This window comes from Centropristis striata, chromosome 2, assembly GCF_030273125.1.
Source record: "Centropristis striata isolate RG_2023a ecotype Rhode Island chromosome 2, C.striata_1.0, whole genome shotgun sequence".
NCBI lineage: Eukaryota > Metazoa > Chordata > Actinopteri > Perciformes > Serranidae > Centropristis > Centropristis striata.
The window spans coordinates 15,216,961-15,241,530 of record NC_081518.1 but is presented as its reverse complement, the minus strand read 5'-3'; the positions used below and the strand labels follow the sequence as shown (position 1 = coordinate 15,241,530).

The 24,570-nt window shown below is 35.5% G+C and overlaps 1 protein-coding gene across 1 annotated transcript; it reads left to right on the top strand.

The window, feature by feature from the left end:
* The first annotated feature begins 1,861 nt into the window (after positions 1–1,861).
* On the top strand, positions 1,862–22,982 carry kiaa0895l. The gene is made up of 8 exons (XM_059354167.1): positions 1,862–2,171; positions 6,415–6,700; positions 7,476–7,966; positions 9,558–9,701; positions 12,379–12,511; positions 14,837–15,142; positions 16,261–16,358; positions 19,288–22,982. Exons 2-8 carry the CDS (start codon positions 6,463–6,465, stop codon positions 19,447–19,449), a joined length of 1,572 nt encoding a protein of 523 aa, XP_059210150.1. The 5' UTR covers positions 1,862–2,171; positions 6,415–6,462; the 3' UTR covers positions 19,450–22,982.
* The last annotated feature ends 1,588 nt before the right edge of the window (positions 22,983–24,570 follow it).

The window sequence follows — 24,570 nt, the reverse complement described above, 5'->3', positions numbered from 1 at the left end:
ACACACACACACAAAACAACAATTAAATAGAGTGTATCCATTGAGTGAACTGTTACGACTGCAACTTGGAATTAAAAACAACTATTGTGTATTTTGTAATGGCAATGAAACTACTTAGTATTTATTTTTTCCAATGTATGTATTCTGATGCTCTTAATGTACATGAGTAGCTTGAATAGAAAAAAACCCTGTAGAAACCCCCACATATCAAGTATATTAATCCTTGGTTAAGTGTGTTTTATAATAAAATGCAACCCCTATTTAATTTTTGTTTATATATATTAATTATATTTAAATAAATGCATTTATTTATTGTATTCATTTCATTTTTATTCATATTTATCTATAATAATTTATCATATGTATTTTAAATAAAACAATAGTTATTGCATATATTTTATTTAATATATTTTATTTACTTATTTTGTATACACCTGTTTCTATGGGTCAAATGCAAAGCCATGTTATTATTACATGAGATATTTTATCCATCCTGTGAACTGTAATTGTGTGTTTTGTTTCATAATGAGCTTCTTGTATGAAAATTAAATTTCATTAATAGCAAAAATCAATAAAACTTCATTGAATAAAAGAAAATGATATACAATATTATTGTTTTAGTTTTTGGTTGAATTTATTTATTATATAAAAAACAAAAACAAAATAACAATGTTTATTTATTGTATTTTCTTTTTCATTTAATTTATTTGTAAATTATATTTAACAATATTCATTTATTTAATTTTTTATTTTTGAAAAATATTACATGTTGAATTTATTACATATTATATTTATATTTTATTGCATACATATAAAATAAATATATATGAAGATAAAAAAGAACCGTAATGACCTAAAAACAAAATATATATAAAAACAAGTTAAAGATGTAAAAAAAAAAAAAATCTTTAGAAATACATAAATAAAAAGTAGTTAAACATCCTCTAAAAATATAGAAATATTTTAATAAAGGGAGATGTGCAATACTTGTATAATGCAAAGTACTTTCAGGGAAACAAACAAGCACACAAAAAAAGATATAAATATTAAATGTAGAAATGTAGCAGAAATTTAAGTACAGTGATGAAAAAATGATTAGACCACCCTTGTTTTCTTCAGTTTCTTGTTCATTTTAATGCTTGGTGCAACTTAAGGTACATTTGTTTGCACAGATATGATGCTTAAAAACAAAAATAGCTCATAAGAGTTTAATTTAACAGCTGATATGTAGCCATATCCATGGTTTCCTTGATGATTACCAAAATCAGTATCAAGAAAACCATGGAAAATGGAAAAGGGTGGTCTTATCATTTTTTCCATGACTGTATATAACATGTATAGAATGTATGCATATGTTGTATTGTTTATATTCTTTATTCAGTTTTCCATATCTATGTGTCTGTATCTTGAGCTGCTGTGACAACTACATTTCCCCGGAACAAATAAAGTCTAATCCTTTTGTTTAGCAAAATTGTTTCATCCACAAGAGTAGAGTGATGAAATCATCACCCAAATGTATTGTCTTCATGAATGAATTCAAATTGTACTTAAAATCTCAAAAAATTCTAACAATAACAAAGAGACAAAAATTATATGATATCTTGAAACATTTTCCCACTGAAATGAACAGTTAAAAATAATTCGAATCCCCCTTATTGAAAACAACATTTAGACTGTCTTATATGTATTTTATTTTTGTCTATTTATTTTTGTATTTTTTATTTTATTTTATTTCAACTGCTCTGAATTTACAATATTGATGTTATTTACTTAAGCAAGGTATGTACTGTGAAAAACGTGAAAAAACAGAAATGTTTGTTTTTGTAATTTTCAATAAAGCATTGGGAAAAAAAAGGCTGATCTTATCTGATCTTATCCTAGAAAAATGTAATAATTGTAATACGTCCCGACGCAAGGGTAACGTCATGCGTGGCGTCCCCGGCGTAACCGGCGTACGTCCCGCGTCATATCTTCCAACACAACCGCCGCTTCCTGGCCGGCCCGGGCAGCCCTCAGGCCCCGCTCCAACACTGAACCGTTACCCGCTCCGTTATCACCGGACAACGGCCACCAGCTCCCCGCTCCCCCCGCTCGGTCCGTGAGGAGCTGCCGCCGGGATGAGTGAATGAAACGGCTGAAATCTGTCGAGAAGTCCCGGGACTCGCTGCTTGGTGAGTATTCATCCCGAAGTTAAATAGAAAAACGTTGATTTGTTTTGTGTCCAGAATGAATCTCTGTCAGTTATTTGTCTGGTTAGAGGGTTGGATGAACAATTAACTGTGTTTGTTTGCTTTGTTTTATTTTATGTCTGAGTAAATGTTGGCTCAGTGATGAAGTGGACACTTAATGGGATCTTTGTTCAGACACCACGGGCTGTCTGTTTCCTGTCTGTTAATCTGTGTCTCCTCCATAAATAAACACGTTACTGACCTGCTGCCATTCATTTTCTCTGCTGTAATCTGATTACAGTCCGATTACAGCAGCAGCAGGGACAGACAGACACACCCTCATCCAACAACTACCAGCAGTCACCACTAACACTTACTCTACTTACATTCAAGTGTTATGGACTTTAAATCAGTATTTCCATTGTATGTAACTTTATAATTCTACTCCACTACATCTCGGAGGTGGATATTGCACTTTCTTCTCCATCACATTTGTCTGACAGCTTTAGTTACTTCTCAGATAACAGTTTTATCTTCTTCATCGTCACATTGCCCCTTGAACTTTGACCCATTTGCTAATATATATGCTGTAGACGGCAACAGATGCCATATATATGTGCGATTTTTAGAACGATTGTGTTTTTTATCTTATATGACAGCTGATATAGTACATTTTTTAGCTAAAATCTTATTGAAATACCGTTATAAAATATTTTTCTAAAAGTTGTGGATTATATATTTAATGTATTACATTATCAATATATCAATACATAGAAATAAAAATGATATTTTTACAAAGATATCTAGCCTAGTTATCAGCTAGTATTTTTTTTTACAAGTATTGATTTATTTATTGTATTTAAAAAAAAATTAAAAACAGAATTATTTAAAAATAAATAAATATTCAGTTTATTACATTATCGACCAATTCTAGAAATAATAACTTAGAGGAAAAAAGGGGATAAATGGAAATAAAAATTATAATTTTACAAAAAATTCTAGTCTCATTCTCAGCTAGTATTTAGCTATTTATTGGATTTAAAAAATAAAAATAAAAAAACAGAATAAAAAAAATACAAACAAACCCACCCTGGACTCTATAATATGCTTAATTAAATGTATTTTAAGATATGGGATTTTTTAGACCGATTTTTTGTTTTTTATTTTGTGATAGCTGATATAGTACATTTTTTAGCTAAAAAAATGGTGTGCACCAATTTTGCAACGATATGACTCTATGGCTGCTTTCTTATTGAAATACCCTTTTTGAAATAATATTTTTAAAAGGTTGTGGACTAATATTCAATGTATTTCAGTTCTAGAAGTAACAACTTAAAGGAAAAAAAATGGATGGAATGGAAAAAACCCCACCCTGAACTCTATAATATGCTTATTTAAAGGTATTTTAAATATCTATATGCTGTAGAGTGCAAAGGATATGTGAATTTTTTTCGACCCATTTTGTGTTTTCTATTTTATGTAACAGCTGATATAGTACATTTTTTAGCTGGAATTTTTTTTTTTACATTATCAACCAATTTTAGTGATAAGTAATAAATTATAACTTAGAGAAAAAAAAGGATAAATAGAAATAAAGAATATAATTTTACAAAGAAATCTAGCCTAGTTCTCAGCCACTGTTTTATTCATAACTATTTTTTATTATTTATTGTATTTTTTTTGCAAATAAAAAACTACAAAACAAGCCCCACACTGAACTCTATAATATGCTTAATTAAAGGTATTTAACTTATCCTACTCCTACCACCCCTTATCTCATATCCCATAACCTTTCAACAAGCCCAAGTGCTATTTTTTACATTGCTAACCAATTCTAGAAATTAAAACTTTGAGAGGAAACAAGGATATATAGAAATAAAAAATATAAATTTAAATATCAATATTGCATGTTCAGTGTCAGTCAATTGCTAAGTATTTAAATAAAGAATAATTAAAAATGTTTAAATTTCAGACAAAACATTTCTAAATCTCCCAAAACATAATTTTCTTTGTTGTAAAAAAAGTATTCATATTGGTCAAAATATATCCCAATGTCGATAAATACAGATACGCTTATGATAGGCCGATAATATCAGTCAACCGATTTATCTGTGAGGCTGTAATATGCAATGCAGAGGATTGTGGGTAATACAGACAGAACAGCATGCTGGTTTACAGGCTGTGAGCAGATGCAGAAGGTATTTTTAGCACGCTGTATTTAACATACTACAGTATATATTGAGACATACTAAATCTTTTTCCTGCAGACTAAACAGTCTGGTAGTGGGTGGAACACACAGTATAAATATGTCCATATACATAGTATGTTGAATGCAGCACGCTAAAAATACCAGGATTTCCTTCTGCATCTGCTCACATTTTGCAGCCTGCAAACCAGCAGCACGCTGTTCTGGCTGTTTTTACCCACAATCCTCTGCCTGTCAGTGTATCAGAATATATATATATATATATTTTTTTTTTACACAATATATAATACAGAAAACAATGCTTTTGGTCATTTAAATATTTATTTTATGTATATTTATTTATTTTATTTTTTAGAATTGATTGAGAATGTAATACACTGTATTACATAATAATGTAAATTATTATTATTATTTATTTATTGTAAAGATTTTTTCATGCTTTATTAGACAGTGACAGAGACCAATTCACATTAATAGATTTATTTATATTCCAGCTCTCCATATAGAATAAATCACATTATCAGTATCAGGCTAAAAAATCCAAATTGCACATTTTGGGTTTTTTTTGTATCCTATTATAAAAAATATATATTTTTCTTACTTCTGTCTTCTCCGGTATCTGACAGACAGCAAAGTAAGATTTTCATTGTGCACGAAATGTGTTTCTATTGTGTACAGGTGCATCTCAATACATTAGAATATGATGGAAAAGTCCATTTCCAGTAGTTCAAGTCAAATATCCCCAACCAAGTATTGAGTCATGTAGATGGACATACTTTTCAGAGGACAACATTTCCATATTAAATATACTTTTTAAAATTGGTCTTTGTTAATATTAAAATTTTGAGATTTTGAGAGACTGAATTTTAGGTCTTCATTAAATGTAAGCCCTAATCATTATAATTAGAAGAAATTAAATAAATTAAGACATGACATGTTTCATTCTGTGTGTAATGGATCTATATAATGTGTTATTTCCACATTTTGAATTGAATTACTGACATAAATAAACTTTTTTATGATATTCTAATTTATTGAGATGCACCTGTATATGACAATAAACTTTGAATTGAATTGAATTGAATTGAATTGAATTGAAATGAGCCAGAGGATCAAAATTCAAGGGGCAAAGTTATGGTGAAGTATTGTGCACAATCCACATAAAAATAAACATAAATTAATTCCAGCTCAAAATTGTGCAATATCGGCTGCCTTATCAGTTATTGGAGAATTTCTCCCCTCCAAAATTGGTATTGGTTTAAAAAAATCCCATATCTGTGGGGACCTAATGCAGGAGTCTTACTTGTACCATCTGTATCATGAACTGGGCGATATATCGGGCGATATATTGATAAAAAAAATGTATCGATATATTTTTAAATGTGATATGGAATTAGACCATATCACATATATCGGTATAGTTAAAATTTGCGCTGTGATCCTTGCTCCAGGCAAGCTGCTTTCTATATAAATGCTGTCCTTACTAGGGTTCATCATATTTAGTTCTTTTGTAATGTCCGTTATTCTTTTCTCATGTAAATATATTTATTTCAGAAAAAGATTGGCCTATTTTATTTCAAAGGCTATTTTTATTTAAGATATTTTTGATATATATTTAAATGTGCAGTTAATGGAAATTTTATTTTTAAAAAAGGTAGTCCTGCTGTTATACAGTATTTATGTTCACTTAAATAAACAGCTTAAATAAAAGTACTTATGACGACAAATTTGGCTTTGAGTTTGACTGAACATTTGCTCTCACTTTGTGATAAAAATATTGAGATATATATCATATATCAATATTCAGCCTAAATATATCGGGGTATGACTTCTGGTCCATATCGCCCAGCCCTAATATCATGTACAGTCATATTTATTTTATTTATTCTTTTTTTATTCTAACATGTGCCTTTTTAACTTATTGTGTGTCTTTTTAACATATTATATGTCTTTAAGCCATGAGTAAGGAAATTTGTTATCTTGTATAATGACAATAAAACTCTTGAATCTTGAATCTTCTCTCTGTGTGTCGCACACAGCGCCGGGGCTGGAGGAGAGGTTGCGGCTGAGGTGTGGCGGCCGTGGTGATGGTGTTGGACTCAGGTGAAGTCTTCATGGATCAGGTAGAGGGTGACAGCGTTGGGAGAAGCGGGAACTTGTTGGAGCCGGAGGTCCGGGCAGATCCACCAAAACCTGCGGCGGTGTCCAGATCGCCGGCCAAACGGAGCAATGTGGCCAAGAAGGAGAAGGTGTCCCACAACGGGCTCCCGGCGCCGACCAACAGCAGCCAGGTGGCGGTGCAGAGGAGGGCGTCATCATCAAAAGGTGTGACCACGAATCATACAGAATGTGAATAACACATTGTCGGACAAATTTAAAGAGGCTTGGGGGAGAGAATTAGATAGGGAAATTTCAGTTGAGATATGGGAGAATTGTATCAAGAATATCCATGGTAGCTCAATCAATGCAAGACATCATTTGATACAATTCAAGGTAGTACATAGACTACATTATTCTCCCTCCAGATTACAGAAAATATTTCAGGATGTGTCACCCCAATGTATTAGGTGTCAAAGTGAAGAGGGAACATTATCCCACTTATTCTTGTCATGTCATAAGCTACAACCATTCTGGTCATCCTTGTTTGAGTTCTTCACTAAGGCCCTCAATCATCCATGTAACCCAGACCCATTCACCGTGTTGTTTGGAGTGGCTAATCCAGATAGTGTGAAAAGTAGTTATGAAGCTCAGGCTATCTCCCTTCAAACATTGTTAGCCAGAAAGCTAATTTTACAGTCTTGGAAATCTGAAACGGCTCCTACATTTGAAATGTGGTTGAGAGAATCAGGTATATCATATCTGCTAGAGAGGATATCTTTTTTTAAATCTGGCAACCTTTTCTTGATTTAATGTCTAAAAACTGAATTAGTGCTATTCTGTTGCTGTGCCATTTATGTTATACCCATGTTTTGTTTGTCTCATTTCAAAAATTCTGTCAAAAAAAACATGTATTGTTCTGTGTAGCTCTACCAGCTATCTCTAATTTGTATCTATTTTTCTGTTATGAAAACAATAAAAAATAAATACACAAAAAAAAAAGGTGTGACCACGCCCAGACCGCCGCTCCGCCGCCCCCTCAGCCTGGAGGTGACGCCCCAGCGCCTGCGGGGGTCTCAGGAGCAGATGTCGGACCGGAGGATGGTGCAGCCTCCGTGGCGCAGCGGGTCGGCCGCCCCGTCGCCCCCGGCCCGCAGCCTGACCAGCCCCAGCCTGGGCGTGGGCGGCTGGATGCGCCGCAGCGAGAGCACCTGCTCCGTCAACTACTCCCTGGGGCTCCGGGCCGGCAGGGGCCAGATGAGACCGGCCACCTCGCTGCCACACATAGCGAAGGGGACGGGGGGCAGGACGCCGCCGCTGCCCGCCTCCAGGCCCTGTCTGCTGGTCGCCCTGCGCCCTCTCAACCTAGAGCAGGAGAAGCAGACCTTCTTCCAGTCCGACTACAAGTACGAGCCGCAGTTTGAGTACGCTCAGCCGGAGCCGAGGAGCGTGCTGGAGAAGTACAGAGAGGGCTCCGGCCTCTTCCTCGAACAGGTAGAGAACCAAAGACACCAGCCACCTGCAGACATGCACAGATTTATCGGCTGATATCACAGCTATATCGGTATACAGTCATGGAGAAAAATTATTAGACCACCCTTGTTTTCTTCAATTTTATGTTCATTTTAATGCCTGGTACAACTAAAAGTACATTTGTTTGGACACATATAATGATAACAACAAAATTAGCTGATAAGAGTTTAATTTAAGAGCTGATTTCTAGACATTTTCCATGGTTTTCTTGATCATGATTTGGGTTATTTTCAAGAAAATCATGGAAAATGTCTAGATATCAGCTCTTAAATTAAATTCTTACGAGCTATTTTTGTTGTTGTCATTATATTTGTCCAAACAAACGAATTAAAATGAACAAGAAATTGAAGAAAACAAGGGTGGCCTTATAATTTTTCCATGACTGTATATCCATCTTGCACAAGTAAAACCAGAGATATACTTGCTGTTAACTGTGCAAGTACATCTCTGTTACAACTTTGTTATTTTTTATCATGCAAATAAACTATATGAAGATAAAAACATTTTTTACAGAACACATGATACAGAAAAAATGATATGTGGGATGATTCAGAAATGGTGTCATGGAACTATTTATAGTAGCTATTTATATGTTTTTCTTTATTTTGGTCAGCAATTGATTGAAAATGAACATACAGTCTGGATGTTTATTTGGCAATTTTATTTTATTTGTTTGTGGAGTTTTTGTCTACTATAATACAAAAGAAAAGAAAAAGAGTACCTTTGCAGATCATATCAGTGCACAATCCACACAGAAAAGATGAAAAAAAATCACCTTTATCTCTCTCTAACCACCTGTGTGTCCACATGATGATAGGCCTGTCACAATGACACATTTTTAGGACGATATATTTTCTGAAAAACTATCACCATAAACGATAGTATTGTTGTATCAATGTTGTTTTAGTTTTATAATGATATTAGATTACAATAAGTACATCCTTTTCCACAGCAATGAATTTTTAAATCTCGAGAATTTAAAACATTGGAATTGAAATGTGGAAAAGAAATATTAAAATATCCTAGATAAATAAAACATAAATAAACGACAACCAAAACAAATAAAATAGACTTTCAGGCTCTGTTAACAAAACATTGCACTGAGAGAAAGTATTTTATTATTTCATTATTAAAATAACATATAAGCAGCTGAAATGGGAAATATAGGTTTTTTTTTTGGCAATTCGTACTGCCTGTCAAACATTTGCAGCATTACTTTAAACACAACACAAAAGTCGATAGATTGAGTCCAGAAAAAAACTATCGTGTCCATTTTTATATATTGAACAATAAGTCGATATAGTAATTATCATGACAATCAATCAATCAATATCCTTTATTTAACCAGGTAAAATTCATTGAGATTAAAATCTCTTTTTCAAGAATGACCTGGCCAAGAAGGCAACACCATGATAAAATAAGAACAATCAACCACAATTCTCATACACCACATTCAACATCAATTAAAGTACATACAAGATCAGGGACAGACTATATGAAGATTGAAATGAGTAACAGGCCTACATGACGATGATTTTCCGTGTACCTGCAGGCGGTCGGCATCATGGAGTGCGTCCTGAGGAAGTTTGGCTCCTATGAGAACTTTGAGGAGGTGACGGGCGGCAGTGTCCTCCCGAAGAGTCAAGTCTGGGCGGCCGTACGCAAATACCTGCAGAAGGAAGGCTGCGTGGGAGAGGTGAGTGACAGGCAGCAACTACAGACACAAACAGGCTCAGAAAGGCTTGATACGGCAAAAAACCTCTGTCATGATTAAGTCTGCAAAATTCCGGGAGTTTTCAAAGTTGGAAACGTTCCATGAGAATTTATGGGAATAAACCGTGAACTTATATAGGGAACTTAAATATAGTTGGGAAAATTTATTTTAGCATAATCTTGACTAAAACAATCAGATTTCATGCGAGTACACTTGAATATCTATCTATAATTTTACTTAATTTTTGAATGTGTGGGGTCGGGGCAGACGAGTTATATTTAACTCAACATTCATGTTTTTGTTGTTCCATAAAATAATTACAACTTGATAAACTTCTGCTTAAAAATGAATCTGTCTATCTATTTTCAACCAGGTCATTATGAAATTACAACACAAATTTAACATTGAACACAAAAAATAAATGTATAAGTAAAAAAAAAAGAATAACATTTTTTTTTTATTATATTGATATTAATTTGATCATCTTTCCTTTTTTATCATCATTTGTCTTTTAATTTATTTTATTATTATTATAAATTGTATAATTCATTATTATTACTGATTCAGAACATAAAGCAACGTAACTGCAATATGTTGTTATAATTATTATTATTATTTATCTTATTTTTTAAAATATTATAACTTAAATTTATATAGATTTTTGTGCAAAAATAAACAATTACATATACATTTTTCTTGCATATTTTCAACCAGGTCATTATGAAATTATAATACAAATTTAACATTGAACACAAAAAAAGTTTTATATATATATATATATTTAATTATTATAATATTTATATCAAAGTGTTTATTTTTATTATTATTGTTATAATTATTTGTCTTTTAATTTATTTAATTACTATTTATTTATTATTGTTGAATCCTTAAACCCATTATTTTTCTCTGTTTTTGCACTAAATTTTCTTTTTTAAAAGGACTGTTAACTTGATATAAATGCTGCTTTAAGCGGTCGGTATGAGATCTAAGCTGCAGACTGATACGGAGCATTTTATCACTTATCACTCTGCTCAGTAAGTAAACAAACTGCTGTAAAGTGGCAGGCGGCTGTCGGCTCTTCAGTCGATGACGGATCGTCAGTTTGATCGTCTGCCTTCTTCAAACACTTAATTGTGTAATAAAATCTTCGAGGCTGCGGTTTACAATGATTTTAAGAGGAGTTGTTCAGCATGACGCAGAGAGGCAATAAAACAACAGTCCTGTTAAAACACCTGCAGAGAGCAAACAGGAATGTTTCCTAAAGGTGGAAACTGTTTGTACATTTCATTGTGATTAAATAAACTGACTGCACAAAGAGTCTCTGGGCAGAAATCCAGTCAGGACGTCAGAGGATGAAGAAGTGATGATGAAGAGGATCAAGGGCATACATTTACATCTTTTACACACTTTTTACAGTCAGAAAACTGACATTATATTAAAAAAACTGGAGAAACTGCACAAACTGAGACCACGTAAAGCTTCCATAGCCCCTTCCAGCTGCTCATATTACATATTAATATGCATTTTACTCATCATATTTGATTTATTGCTGCTTCTTTATTGACTTTGTGCAGTTTCTTAAATAATCTGAAGGCCTTAACTGTGCCAACATACCATCATACATGAGCTTCAGTATAAGTTGTTTTCTTTTATGTGTCTGTGATGTGTAAGCACTTTATTTAAAAGGCTCTTATTTTATTTAAATACATATTTTTATATCCATATGGATTTGAGGTGTGGGACAAATATCAGGGCTCTTTTTAGAGCAGAGTTGAACTGAATCCAAACACAAGGTGTTAGGGGTAGCGGGGAGAGGCTCGAGCGCACATCACAGGAGGCAGGATTTAGTAGAGTTCAGGGTTTTATTAGCAGGGTGATGTGGGGGGAAAAGGCTGGGTGAGCTGGAGGTGAGCTGGAGGGGAACCGGAGGTGAGCTGGAGGTGAAGAGCAGGTGAGGTGACTGGGCTGGTTGACAGGCAGGCAAGCCGGATCACTGCTGGAGAGGGGAGATCTGTGGGAAGAGAGGTTGAATGTGAGTTGGAGCAAGGCAAGGAGGCAAAAAGGCAACAGCAACAAACACTTCGCAGGGAGTCTGCGTCTCTTCTAGATACTTGCCAGGTAACAATCAGGGAAGATCTGGCGATGACTGGCAGGAGAGCTGGAGTCTTGTAGGCAGAGGGGTTGATTGGAGAGTGGCAGCAGGTGTGCAGTGATCCGGCTCATTCACCTCGTCAACTCAACCTGTTGCAGCTGTGTCTGAGGAGTGCCCGCTGGGAGCGAGCTGAGGTGCTGGGAGTGGCTGAGGCCGGAACAGAGGGGTGTGAAGGAGCAGAGGAGGAGGGTGTGGGTGGAGCCGTAACACAAGGAGTGGTTTTATTCTGTACTTTTTTACCTATGAGGTATTGAGTAATCTCATCACTTTTTCCATTTAAATGTTTTTGTTACTTCCATCCATTTCATGAAGAAGATAACAATAGGAAAAAAAACAACATATTTCTGTTTTGTTCTATCTCGAGAAAATGTGTCTAAAATAACGTAAGCATAATTTCACCCCTGATGATGATGATAACAGTGTGTGTGTGTGTGTGTGTGTGTGTGTGTGTGTGTGTGTGTGTGTGTGTGTGTGTGTGTGTGTGTGTGTGTGTGTGTGTGTGCACAGGTGGTGGTGCGTCTCTCTGATGAGCTGCTGTCTCAGGCGGTGATGGTGGTGGAGAGCTGTCGTCCCACTCTAACCATCAACCTGTCAGGAGCTCGGCAGCACTGGCTGGAGGGGATGCTGCGGCACGAGATCGGTACGCTCACACACACACACACACACACACACACACACACACACACATTCTTGTACTTCTATCTTTGTGAGGACCCTCATTGGAACAATGAATTCCCTTGCAAGGTTATAATAGTTTTTGATTTTTTCATCAGTTTTAGTTTTAATTTCATTGTGATTTTTTTGTTTTCAAATTCAGTTCGTTTTAATTAATTTTTAGAGTCAGTTTACTAGTTTTAGTTTAGTATTTTACCTTTAATAAACAAACAAAACCAACCCGTCCAGCGTTTGAATGCTGATTTGGATGTTGGTCTGGTTTAATGGTCTGTGTCATCCTGAGTTTACAGCTCATTGCTCTTCACTGGACAGGGCTTCAACAGATTTACACACTAAATCCTACATGCAAGTCGTTCCTGAGAACTCATGAAGAACTTCTGCTGCTCCTGAGCGTTGATTCTTCTGTTTATGACGACAGAAACACTCAGAACAGAATCATGTGGCGCTTCTTTTCCGTCCTGATAATCTTGGGCTGAGAACAGAAACCTCTGCAGAGAGCGAGCATGTGAACAGGACGACGGCCTTTAGTGTGGGGAGAATTTTCTCAGAGTTCAGCTGTGTTTAGTGTATTCAAACAGATCCAGCTGTCAGAAATCAGACCTGATCAAACCGGAGAGCTGAGATACACTTGAAATACTGTTTATTTAAAGCAAAACTCCTCCCTCAGACTGTCTGATGACGTTCCTGCAGTCTGTGAGGAAGTTTATCTGTTTCCTCTTTATTAAAATAAATAACTTCTTGTTTTATTTGTGGCAGCTCTGGAGAGTTTGATACATAGATATAATAATATGTAACATACAAGAAATTTACAGTATTATTTTTAAGGTTTTTTCTTGTTTTTTCCCCCCTACATTATTAAGTGCAAATGCCAAAAAATGTACTACTTTTATTACAAATATTAACCATGAAATAAAAAGTTAAAATCTGTTAATTAATATAATGGGACATTATAGATTTTTTTTAACAGTATTATTTTACAGAGTTTAGCAATATTTTTTATATTATTTATTAAAAAGTATTAAACATAGAATAAAAGTCAAAATCTGTTTGTTAATATAATGGGATATTATTTTTTTTACAGTATTATTTTACAGAGTTTATTTATATATTTATTTATATTTATGTTTTTATTCAGGCTTTTATTACAAATATTAACCATTAAATTAAAAGTTAAAATCTGTAAATGAATAAAATGGGGGATTTTAGATTATTATTTTTTTTTTTTCTGCAGTTTTTTATAATTGCTTAACGGTGTTGAATGTTTAATTACAGTGAATTATATGTAAAAAATAGAAAAAAAAATTCATCATATTTCTGAACGTTTCTACAGTAAAACTTTAAATTTAATGTAAAATAAAATGTAAAAACAAAAAAATGTTTTCTACAGATATATATTTTTTAAATACAGATATTTACTGTATGTTAACCATATTTTTAAAGAAATGATCTGTTAAATAACTTACCGTCAAATAACAGAAAACAGCTGTAAGTGGCAGATTTCTACAGTTGTTTTTTTTTTTACAGTCTAATAAACGCAGCGCAGAGTTCAGCTGTGAGGGTTCATTGTTTGTTGTAAAGAGACAGAAACAATATGGGGGATAAAGGTCTGCGTGCAGAACGGGACAAAGACTTGACGGTCACATGAGACAACAGAAACTGCTGACATCTGATCCATCTGAGCAGCTGGAGACACCGGACATGTCCTCCCTCCTTTGTCTTCTGACTGCTTAGATATCAGACACAAAGACACAACAGAATTGAACCTCCAGAGCTGTTTTGTCCTGTTTCTATTTACAGGAAATATTAATGCAGTGAGATGTTGTGATATATATATATATCTGTCAATAAAATAAACAAATAAATAAATCTATTTATAAAATACTACATTTATTTATTTCAGGGGACTTTTATTTTTATTATAAAAAATAAAAATAATAATAATAGTGATGTTCGTGACAATAGTGATATAATAAAATAATATCAAAATTAAATTAAAATATATATTATATAAATAATGAATATTGAAAAAAAAAGAATATACTGTGTGTGTGTGTGTGTGTGTGTGTAATTTCTTAAATTGAAAGGAAAATACATAAAAAATTTAAAAAACAAAACCTAAAATAAATAATTATAGTTGTGATGATAATAGTGATGATAAAATAATGAGGTCAAAATTAAAATAAAAAATGTATATAATCACACAAATTGAAAATTAAATATTAAATAAATAAAAAATGTAAAAATACTTACAGCTGTGATTGCTGTCTCCATGGTAACTGTCCGTCCTCAGGTACTCACTACCTGCGCGGCGTGAACAACAACCTGCAGCCGTGGTCGAGCAGCGAGGGCAGGAAGCAGTTCGGCCTGAAGCCGGCGAACCCGACCGAGGAGGGTCTGGCCAGCCTGCACAGCGTGCTGCTCCGGAAGCAGCCGTACCTGTGGAGAGCCGCGCTGCTCTACTACACCGTGTTCCACGCCGCCACCATGAGCTTCAGCCGCCTCTTCAAACACATCGCTCGCTTCGTACACGACCCCAACGTCCGCTGGGAGTACTGTCTCAGGGCCAAGAGGGGACAGACAGACACCTCACAGCCCGGTGAGACACACAGAGACACAAGGACACATAGAGACACACAGAGACACACAGACATACACAGACACAGAGACATACACACAGAGACCCACACAGAGACCCACACAGAGACATACACACAGAGACACAAGGACACATTGAGACACAAGGACACATTGAGACACAGAGACACAAGGACACATTGAGACACAGAGACACAAGGACACATAGACACACACAGACATACACACAGAGACATTCACACAGAGACACACACACACACACACACACACAGACACACACACACAGAGACATACACACAGACACACACACAGAGAGACACAGACACACACACACACACACACACAGACATACACACAGAGACACAAGGACACATAGACACACGCAGACATACACACAGAGACCCACACAGAGACACAGACACACACACACACACACACACACACACACAGAGACACACAGACACACACACAGAGAGACACAGACACACACACACACACACACACACACACACACACACACACACACACACAGACATACACATAGAGACAGAGAGAGAGAGACACACACACACACAGACGCAGAGACACACACACAGACACATAGAGACACACAGAGATACATAAACTCATAGAGACAAAGAGACACAGAGAGAGAGAGAGACACACACACACACACACACATAGACAGAGACACACACACACACGCACAAAGACACACACACACAGACACACACACACACAGAGTCAGAGACACAAAGATAGAGACACACGGACAGAGACACAGAGATAGAGACACACACACATACACGCACACACATACATACATACAAACACACACACACACACACACACACACAGGGGACACACAGACACATCGCACCGTGTAAATGAAATAAAAGATTGAAATATTTTTTGGCATAAAACCTGCAGGCAAGTTTGCAGATTTTTTTAAAGACCAAACTCCAGACAAACAAAGAGCCCTGAAGGAGTTCATCAGCTCATCCTTTGTGACATCTGGAATCTATATGTTTTAACAGCTGCACAGTAACTTTAGAGTTATTTTATTGAGTGAAACAAAGTGACTCTGGAGAATAATGTGTTGTGCTGTTTATGTGTCAGGTTGCTTCAGTAAAGATCAGGTTTATCTGGACGGGATCCTCCGAATCCTCCGGCATCGAAGGAACATCGACTTCAAGATGTTGACGTCTTTAGGAAAGGTCAGTGTCTAAATAATAACAATAACTAGAAAATTTCCTCTGGGGAAATTTTGAAAGGGCCACGAGGGCTACTGCCGGTGTGTGTACACTATGATGAGATTCTTCAGAGATTTCAAACTATGCCCTTTAACCTCAAAATGTGTGTGTGTGTGTGTGTGTGTGTGTGTGTGAGAGAGAAACCTGTATGTGGAGGAGTGTGCGCGCATATGCGCGCATTTGTGTGTGTGTGTGTGTGTGTGTGTGTAGCGAAAATCGCATAAAGTTACCTGTGTGTGTGTGTGTGTGTGTGTGTGTAATTAAAATCACATAAAGTTACCTGTGTGTGTGTGTGTGTGTGTGTGTGTAGCGAAAATCGCATAAAGTTACCTGTGTGTGTAATTAAAATCACAAAGTTACTTGTGTGTGCGTGTGTGCGTGTTTGAAGCATGTGTATGCATGTGTGAGGAGTGTGCACACTTACGCGCATGTGTGTGTGTGTGTATCTGTAACTGTAATCACATCAAAGGCAATCAGATCAAAGCAATCAACTGAATTAACTGATACCACCTGTTAAAGTTCCGAAAGAGTGACAGCAGCCAGAGGTGGACTGGAATTTCTGGCCTTGAACAGAAAGCATTTTTGGCAAAACCATAATACCTATCATTGATTCGACTTCACTTTGAGCGTCCTGAATTCTTCCTGAACGTCTACATATGTTTTTTTTTTTCAGAAAAATGAAAAAATAGCTTTGTTAGAGCGATCTAAAAAAACTGTTCCATATCCCTTTTTCAAATTTCTCCCTGCGTTTTTAATATGGGACCCAATGAGGCTGTTGGTGGTGTTGGTGCCGCATCTGTGCGTCATATGCCCAAACTATAACTCTGACAGCTTTACCAGAGGATTGTGAGTGAGAAGACAAATTTTCCTACGTTTCTATGTATAAATTATTTCTGTAGAGTGAAATTTGCGGCCTGGAGCGCAGTTTTAAAATTTATTTTTTGACAGTTTTACCTCTCCCTCTACACTCTGAGCGATGACATCACACACTCTGACACGAACATTCCGTGCAATACACACCCATTATAATCTCAGAATTTCTCCAAAAATTATCATGGTCATTGAACAGGGATTGATAAAAAACTATATGACCTATCGAAACGTGGATTAATACACCGATACACAAGACTTGTGTCTACTGTTTAAAGTTTAAATGGAGTCTCTAGGTGAAATTATGCCGGAGAAGTAGACGTTTAAAAATCTCCAATGATTGTTCTTTTTTGCTCGTTTTTTGTCGGCTGTCCCATTCATTTCAATGCAAAATTTTGAGCTGTTTTTCGTAAAAAAAAAATTCGTATTCTGTAGAGAAAAGTAATAGCACACCGATCCCGATCAAACCGCACGTTTTGATATATAATTTGTCCTGCAACTCTTTAAGTTGTAGGACTAGTAGCGGGACGAAATTGCGTCCGCAAGAGGAAGAAGAAGAAATCCACAGTATAACTCCGAGCACTGGTCCCTACAGCTATTGCTGTATGGGACCAGTGCTCTGTGCGATTGCCCCGAGGCCCTAATAACAGTATTTATTATCAAAACACAAAGCCTGCACTTTATACTGCATGTTTACAGGTAAACATACTGTCAGCAGGAGAGAAGGTCAAATTAATTTCTGTACTATGAAATGCAACAAGAACTTCTGGGAATAATCAAACACAGAGAAATAAAAAAAAATGTAAATGTCTCATCTGTTTGTTCAGTATTTTGAGCAAAATGCAGATGGACAAAACTATTTTTCTAGTCTGAGTTCAGTGATATAATGTGCAGCTGCTGCCCCCTGCAGGCTATGTGAGGTCAAAGCAAAAAAATATGTGATAAATTTCTCATGAGTCAGAAGTTCCTGATCTGTTGATTTATAAAGTGTAAAAAATGTCAGCATACATTTTGATCATGATGAATAAGGCCTACGACATTGAATTAATTGTACATTTATTTATTATATTTACTGAATTTCACATTTCACTGGTATTCAATGTGAATTAATATATTAAGACTCTCAAACTTCTAGAAAATTAATTTTATAATTTTTATAATTAATTATTTTTTATATATTGTTTCTTATCATAATTTTATATTAATAGGTTAAAGGTTTATTATCTCAATTTAAACATTATCATTATTTTTTTTGTTTTATTTTATATTTAAATGTATATTCTTGTTCCCCTGTAACATTATTTCTGCAGTGATTATATACTGATTATATACTACTTTTTTTTTCATAATAAAGTTTTTTTTTATAGTAAAAAGTTCAATATTTCCCTCTGAGATGTGTGGGAATAGAAATATATTTCTATATATTTTTTAAAATTATGTATCCCCCAGAATAAAGGCTTTTTAATATTTAATAGTTCCTTGTTTATTTACCTTTTCTTAATTCCCTGGATTGCTTTTCTTTAAATAAAAAAAATACATTTTTAATTAAAAAATAACATTTTCCAAAAGACTACATTCATTTATGTCAGAGGACTTTTATTTTTTATCATTTAAATAAAAATAGTGATGATAGCTGTGACAGTAATGATAATGATAAAATTTAACATCAAAATTAAAATAAATAGAATATCAAAAATAAATATTAATAACACACAAATACACACACACACACACACATTTTATTTAAATTTTAAAAACATTTTTTTTATTGCTGTCATTTTCACTACTGTTATTGCTATTATATATGTATATGTATATATATATATAAATATATATATATATATATATAAAGTAATTGTGATTTGATTTGATATTGATTTGATATATTATACCTTGATTGTTTCCCTTTTTCTGTAAGTTGCTCTGGATAAAAGCATCTGCTAAATGACTTAATGTAAATGTAAAAAGTCTTAGGTTTGCTCTTAAAAATATGAACAGTAACATTAACCTTACTCTCCTTCAGGTGTCTTTTGAAGACGTGGAGCGGCTGCGTCTCCTGGCGGTCCTCCCGCGGACCAGAATCCCTCACTTCATGCGAGACCAGGAGCGTTACCTGCAGCACCTGGACCACATCATGTCCGTCAACGAGCTGGACGACTCGGCGCTGCAGCAGCTGCTTCCCTGACCTCCTCCGCCTGCACCGCCCGATCCCTGAGGAGGAGGAGGAAGAAGAAGAGGAGGAGAAAGAGGAGGAGGAGGTGGAGGTACACGGACTGAAACTTGTTTATTATCACTTAAAACCATCCAGTATTATCGGAGCTTTATTTCAAGCGATTTTTTTTTCTTTTTTGTAAAACTTGAATGATACGAACAAAAAGGGACGTAAACACTAACACCTCTATCTACATGTCCACTCGTGTCCACTGCATGCCCCCCCCCCTCGCCATGAAGTTACCTCAATACTGCAACTCTACGATGTAACCAACAGTATCTATGTAGACTCATACATAATCACCGCGTACGGATCCAAACATGCTTTATTTATGCAATTATTTAAGTTTTTTTACGTTGAGAGAACAAAATGAATGTCTCTGGTATTAGCTTTATACCTTTTTATTTCAGACAACGTTGTTTTTATGCCTTATAGATCGTTTGCATCTTTTAAAAATAAAAGAGAACACCAAGGACACATTTCTAAAAGCCCCGGGGGAACTGAGGCCATGAATCTCTAAGATATCAAGTGCCAGTGGCCTCAGTGGAAAACATTCCCCGGGGTGTTTTTTTTATTCAGAATATCAGTGTTTTGGAGCAGATAATCAGCTGTGTTGTTCCTGTCTTAACCGTGTCCTTGGTGGTCTTTTCATATCAATATGCTACTGTGATGTGACCCCGTCCCCGAGCTCCCCCTCCGCACAGACCCGACCTGCTGTCACTGCGTTAAAGGACTTCTCTTCTTGCAGAGAGTCAGAAGAGAAGAGAGATATTATTCTAAAATCTGTAGCTGAAGAATAGAGATAAAAATGAAAGGAAACAGCTCCGACTGAGAGAGGCCAAGAAACGTTTCTTTTTTACAATTAACAGTTGAAAAGATGAGAGAAATGACAAGGTCAGACAAAATGTAAATCATACTTTGGTGCTTCATTTTTACCTCTTAATCTTATTATAAACTTATATTTTTATATAACAAACTAAAACACTGACAATAAGGAAGATCTTGAGGATAGAAAATATGAAATAAAAATCAAATCTGAAGTAAAAAGAAATCAGGTTTGAATTGAGATCAAAGACTAAAATATTTAGGTGCTGTCGACTTGTCCAGTTACTGATTAGTTTATTTACACTTTAGCAAATTTCTCCCGCATTGAAACCATGTACTGTTCTCATCTGCATCATCTGCAGTCAGCTAAACTCCTCCAATGATCAGGCCGTGTGAAGTACTTGGCAGGATTTTAATGAAGAAAAGGTAAAACTGAAAATAAACAAATAATACAGACAAATATAAAAAATATAACTTTACAACATGTTAATTCCTCCGAAACAAATATACAAATACAAATAAACAAACTCACTGGCAATCCACAAGAATAAATGAAGGATGAGGATTGTTGCTCTTCCAGATAACAAAACAGGACTCCTTTAACTGTGAGGAGACCGGAGAGTTGCCAAAATAAAAGTCACCTCTTCAAAATAAAAGTTCTTACATTTCTCATTGCATGACAAACCACGAGGAGACTTTATTTCAGAAAAAAAATCTGTACGATTTCACAACAGCATGAATTTTTTTTAAATTAATTACACATATGATTGTCAATCTAAAAGATAATTTTAGAAGTAAATAAAGTAGTTTATTTTACAACTTTTTAAGTATAAGACTGTTAGAATTAGAATCATGACTTTCTCTCTCACTGACTGACTTTAAAACAATATAGTCAGCAGCATGAATCAAACGTATGTTATTTGTCAATTTAAAGGTTAATAATTCCAGTGAAGAAAGGCAGTTTCTTGTAAAACTTCTGAAGAAATAATAATAATAATAATAATAAAATAATAAAACTGGAAATGTGTGTGTTGGTACTCACACAGGCGGCAGTTCTGCTCCTTCCTCAGCTTCCCTGCTGATAAAAAGTGATTTTCTTCACCTTTTCTATAACTCAAATGTGCCAAGGAGTGTCATGAAACATCGATCTGTATCAGTTCAGTGATCAATGATCCAATAACATCGCTGCAAAGTGAAAATATCAGTAAGATGCACTTTTATGAAGTTGAAGTTACCACTTTTGATCTATTCTTGTTATTATAAAGAAAAGAAAAATTAAGTTAAGTTATAAAATTGTTGAATTATATTTTAGTTTTGTGAGCTGATATAAATGTAAATTGGCACAATATCGCCTTATATTGTTTCTCAATTAGTCATAAGAAATGATATGACCCAGATTCCTGCCTTGTTTATAGAGATTATTTTAGAGGGGTTTTTGTGCAACAAACTGAAAACACAGTCATGGAAAATATTATTAGACCACCCTTTTTCTTCATTTTCCCCTTATGAGCTATTTTTGTAAAAAAAATAGCTCATAAGGGGGCTTTGCAAATTTCAATATCCTTTTAATTTATGTATTATTTATTTAACTTCTGCCGTAACAAAATTCTGCCGAAGAACATAAACAACATTTCATCATTGTCAATGTGATTTTTACATTAAAATATATTTATTTTAAATAAGGTTCTGATGAGTTAAATTACATTAAAATAAATCAATATGTTCTTTTAATCACAGACTGTGTTTTTTCAGTTAATAACCAAATCATTATTCAAAATCGTTATCAAGAAAACCAAGGAAAATGTCTAGATATCATCTATTAAATTAAAGTCTTATGAGCTATTTTTGTTGTTATCATTATATTTGTCCAAACAAATGTACCTTTAGTTGTACCAGGCATTAAATGAACAAGAAATTGAAGAAAAAGGGTGGTCTAATCATTTTTTCCATGACTGTAATCTTGCACTTACATCCACCCTAAAGCGGAGAACTTAGGCTAGCAGTTTCCCTTCATTCCCAGTCTTTATGCTAAGCTAAGCTAACAGCTGAGTGGTACCAATCTCCTCTTTTAACTCTCTGCAACAAAACTAATGAGTGCATCTCCCCAAAATGTTCCTTTAACGTGCAGACAAAGTGCCAAAGAGGCATGGATCGGTTCAGTTCAGTTCTTGGTGTTGTTGGAAGCAGCCGGAGGTCGAGGTCAGACCGCGGCCGCCGGCGGGGGAGCTGGGTGTTGTGGGCGTGCCTTCGATGGGCGTCAAGCCCATCTGCTGTAGCTAGCCGTGTGTTTGTAGGCTGCTTTTTACCGTGTTTGACACTTAAAACTTCAGATGTCAGTCGGGCGTTTCACTTTGGGCCAGGCCGTCTGCAGCAGAGACAAAACCAGGATCCAGGATCCACAGCTCCAGTTTTTAACTCAAAACACTTGACCAAAATGTGAATTCTGTGATGCATTTTAACTATTTTCAGAAGATTGACATGTGATTAAAAATCTATTCTGCTGTTTACAGTTTCAAGCAGAAACACGTTTTGAATTGAGCAGCTGGTCGTCTGCTGTCAAACATGCGGCCTGGATTAAACCGATGCACCTATTTGTAACGCACGAATGTTGCACAAGTGTTTTATGTTCTGGAAAACACCTTGAAGTTCCAGTTTATTTATTAAAAAGTACACACACTAAATGAGCTCTCTGTGTCTGTTTTCATATATTATATCTACCGTTGCTGAGGTATGTGACGGATCAAGCTTTCAGCATGTGTCTGTCCTGCCTGTGTGTGTGTGTGTCTCCCTCTATCTATCTATCTATCTATCTATCTATCTATCTATCTATCTATCTATCTATCTATCTATCTATCTATCTATCTATCTATCTATCTATCTATCTATCTATCTATCTATCTATCTATCTATCTATCTATCTATCTATCTATCTATCTATCTGTGGGGCGGCCACCAATCAGAGCAGAGCAGTCAACTACAGCTGCTCCTCCTGTGACATTTGACGCCACTGAGGCTACGTTTACACGAGGACGGTCTGAACAGAAGACGCAAAAGTGGCGTCGCGTCTTCACTTTTTATTCCTCGTTTAAACGAGCATTTTCGGGAGGAAATCTGCTGCATACGGTGACGCAAAAGTGTGAAATTCGATTGTATGCATGCCAGGCGGCATCACTTAAAGCGATAAGAGCATCTTTGGGCATGCAGAAGTTTTCATGCCACACATTTTCATCAGCTACTCCTTCCAAAAAGTCCTCCACCATCCACTAGATCTCCCAGGTCTCGTTCACAGCCGTCTGGCTCGCCTCGGACCAATTGCTGCATCCAAAATGTGATAGAGGTAATTACAGATCGTTCTCTGTTCACTAATACTATCTGTACATATCCTGTACATTTGGTGGAAAGACTCCTGTAAGTTTATTAGAGCTGCCAGAGCAGCTTGAAGGTCCGACGCATGGAAATAATCCCACGTTTGTTTATTTTCCTGTACTGGAGCATGTATGTGACGTAAACACATACGTGACGTGAGCAGATCTGAGCAGAGTTTTGCGTCTTGGCAGTGTAGACGGACACGCTGCGGCGGAGCGTATTTAACTTTTCCACTTTGGAAGGTGGTTTCAGATTTTTGCGTCTTTAACCCCCCAAAACGCCGTCACCGTCTAAACGAATGATAAAATATTTTGTTGTTTTTACCCGCGAGCGTCCTCGTGTAAACGGGGCCTGAGAGAGAAAAAAAGCTGAAAGTGCCCCTCAAACGGAAAGCATTTTTGTCCAAACCGTAGCTCCTATCATTGAACCAACTTCACTTTGAACATCCTGAAAATGAAGAAATTGTTTTTTGTAGAGCGATCAGAAGAAACTGGTAACTCTGCTTTCCTCCAGAAATTTTCCCTCCTTTTTAACATGGTGGTCTATGAGGCTGTGGGTGGTGTTGGTGGATCATCTTTGTGTCCTACGCCCAAACTATAACTCTGACAGCTTCAGCAGACCAATGTGAGTGAGAAGACGGTCAAAATGAAAAGATACAAGTTGGAGTCACGAGAAAAAAGTCAAAATGACCAAAAATGTTGAAATCATGAAAAAAGGTCAAAATGAAAAGACAAAAATTTAAGGCAAGAGAAAAAAGTCAAAATAAGTAGAAAATAGTCAAAATAATGAAAAAAAGTTGAAGCCACAAGAAAAAAGTCAAAATGAGCAAAAAAGTTGAAATCATGAAAAAAAGTAAAAATGAAAAGATACAAGTTGAAGTCACGAGAAAAAGTAAAAATGGCA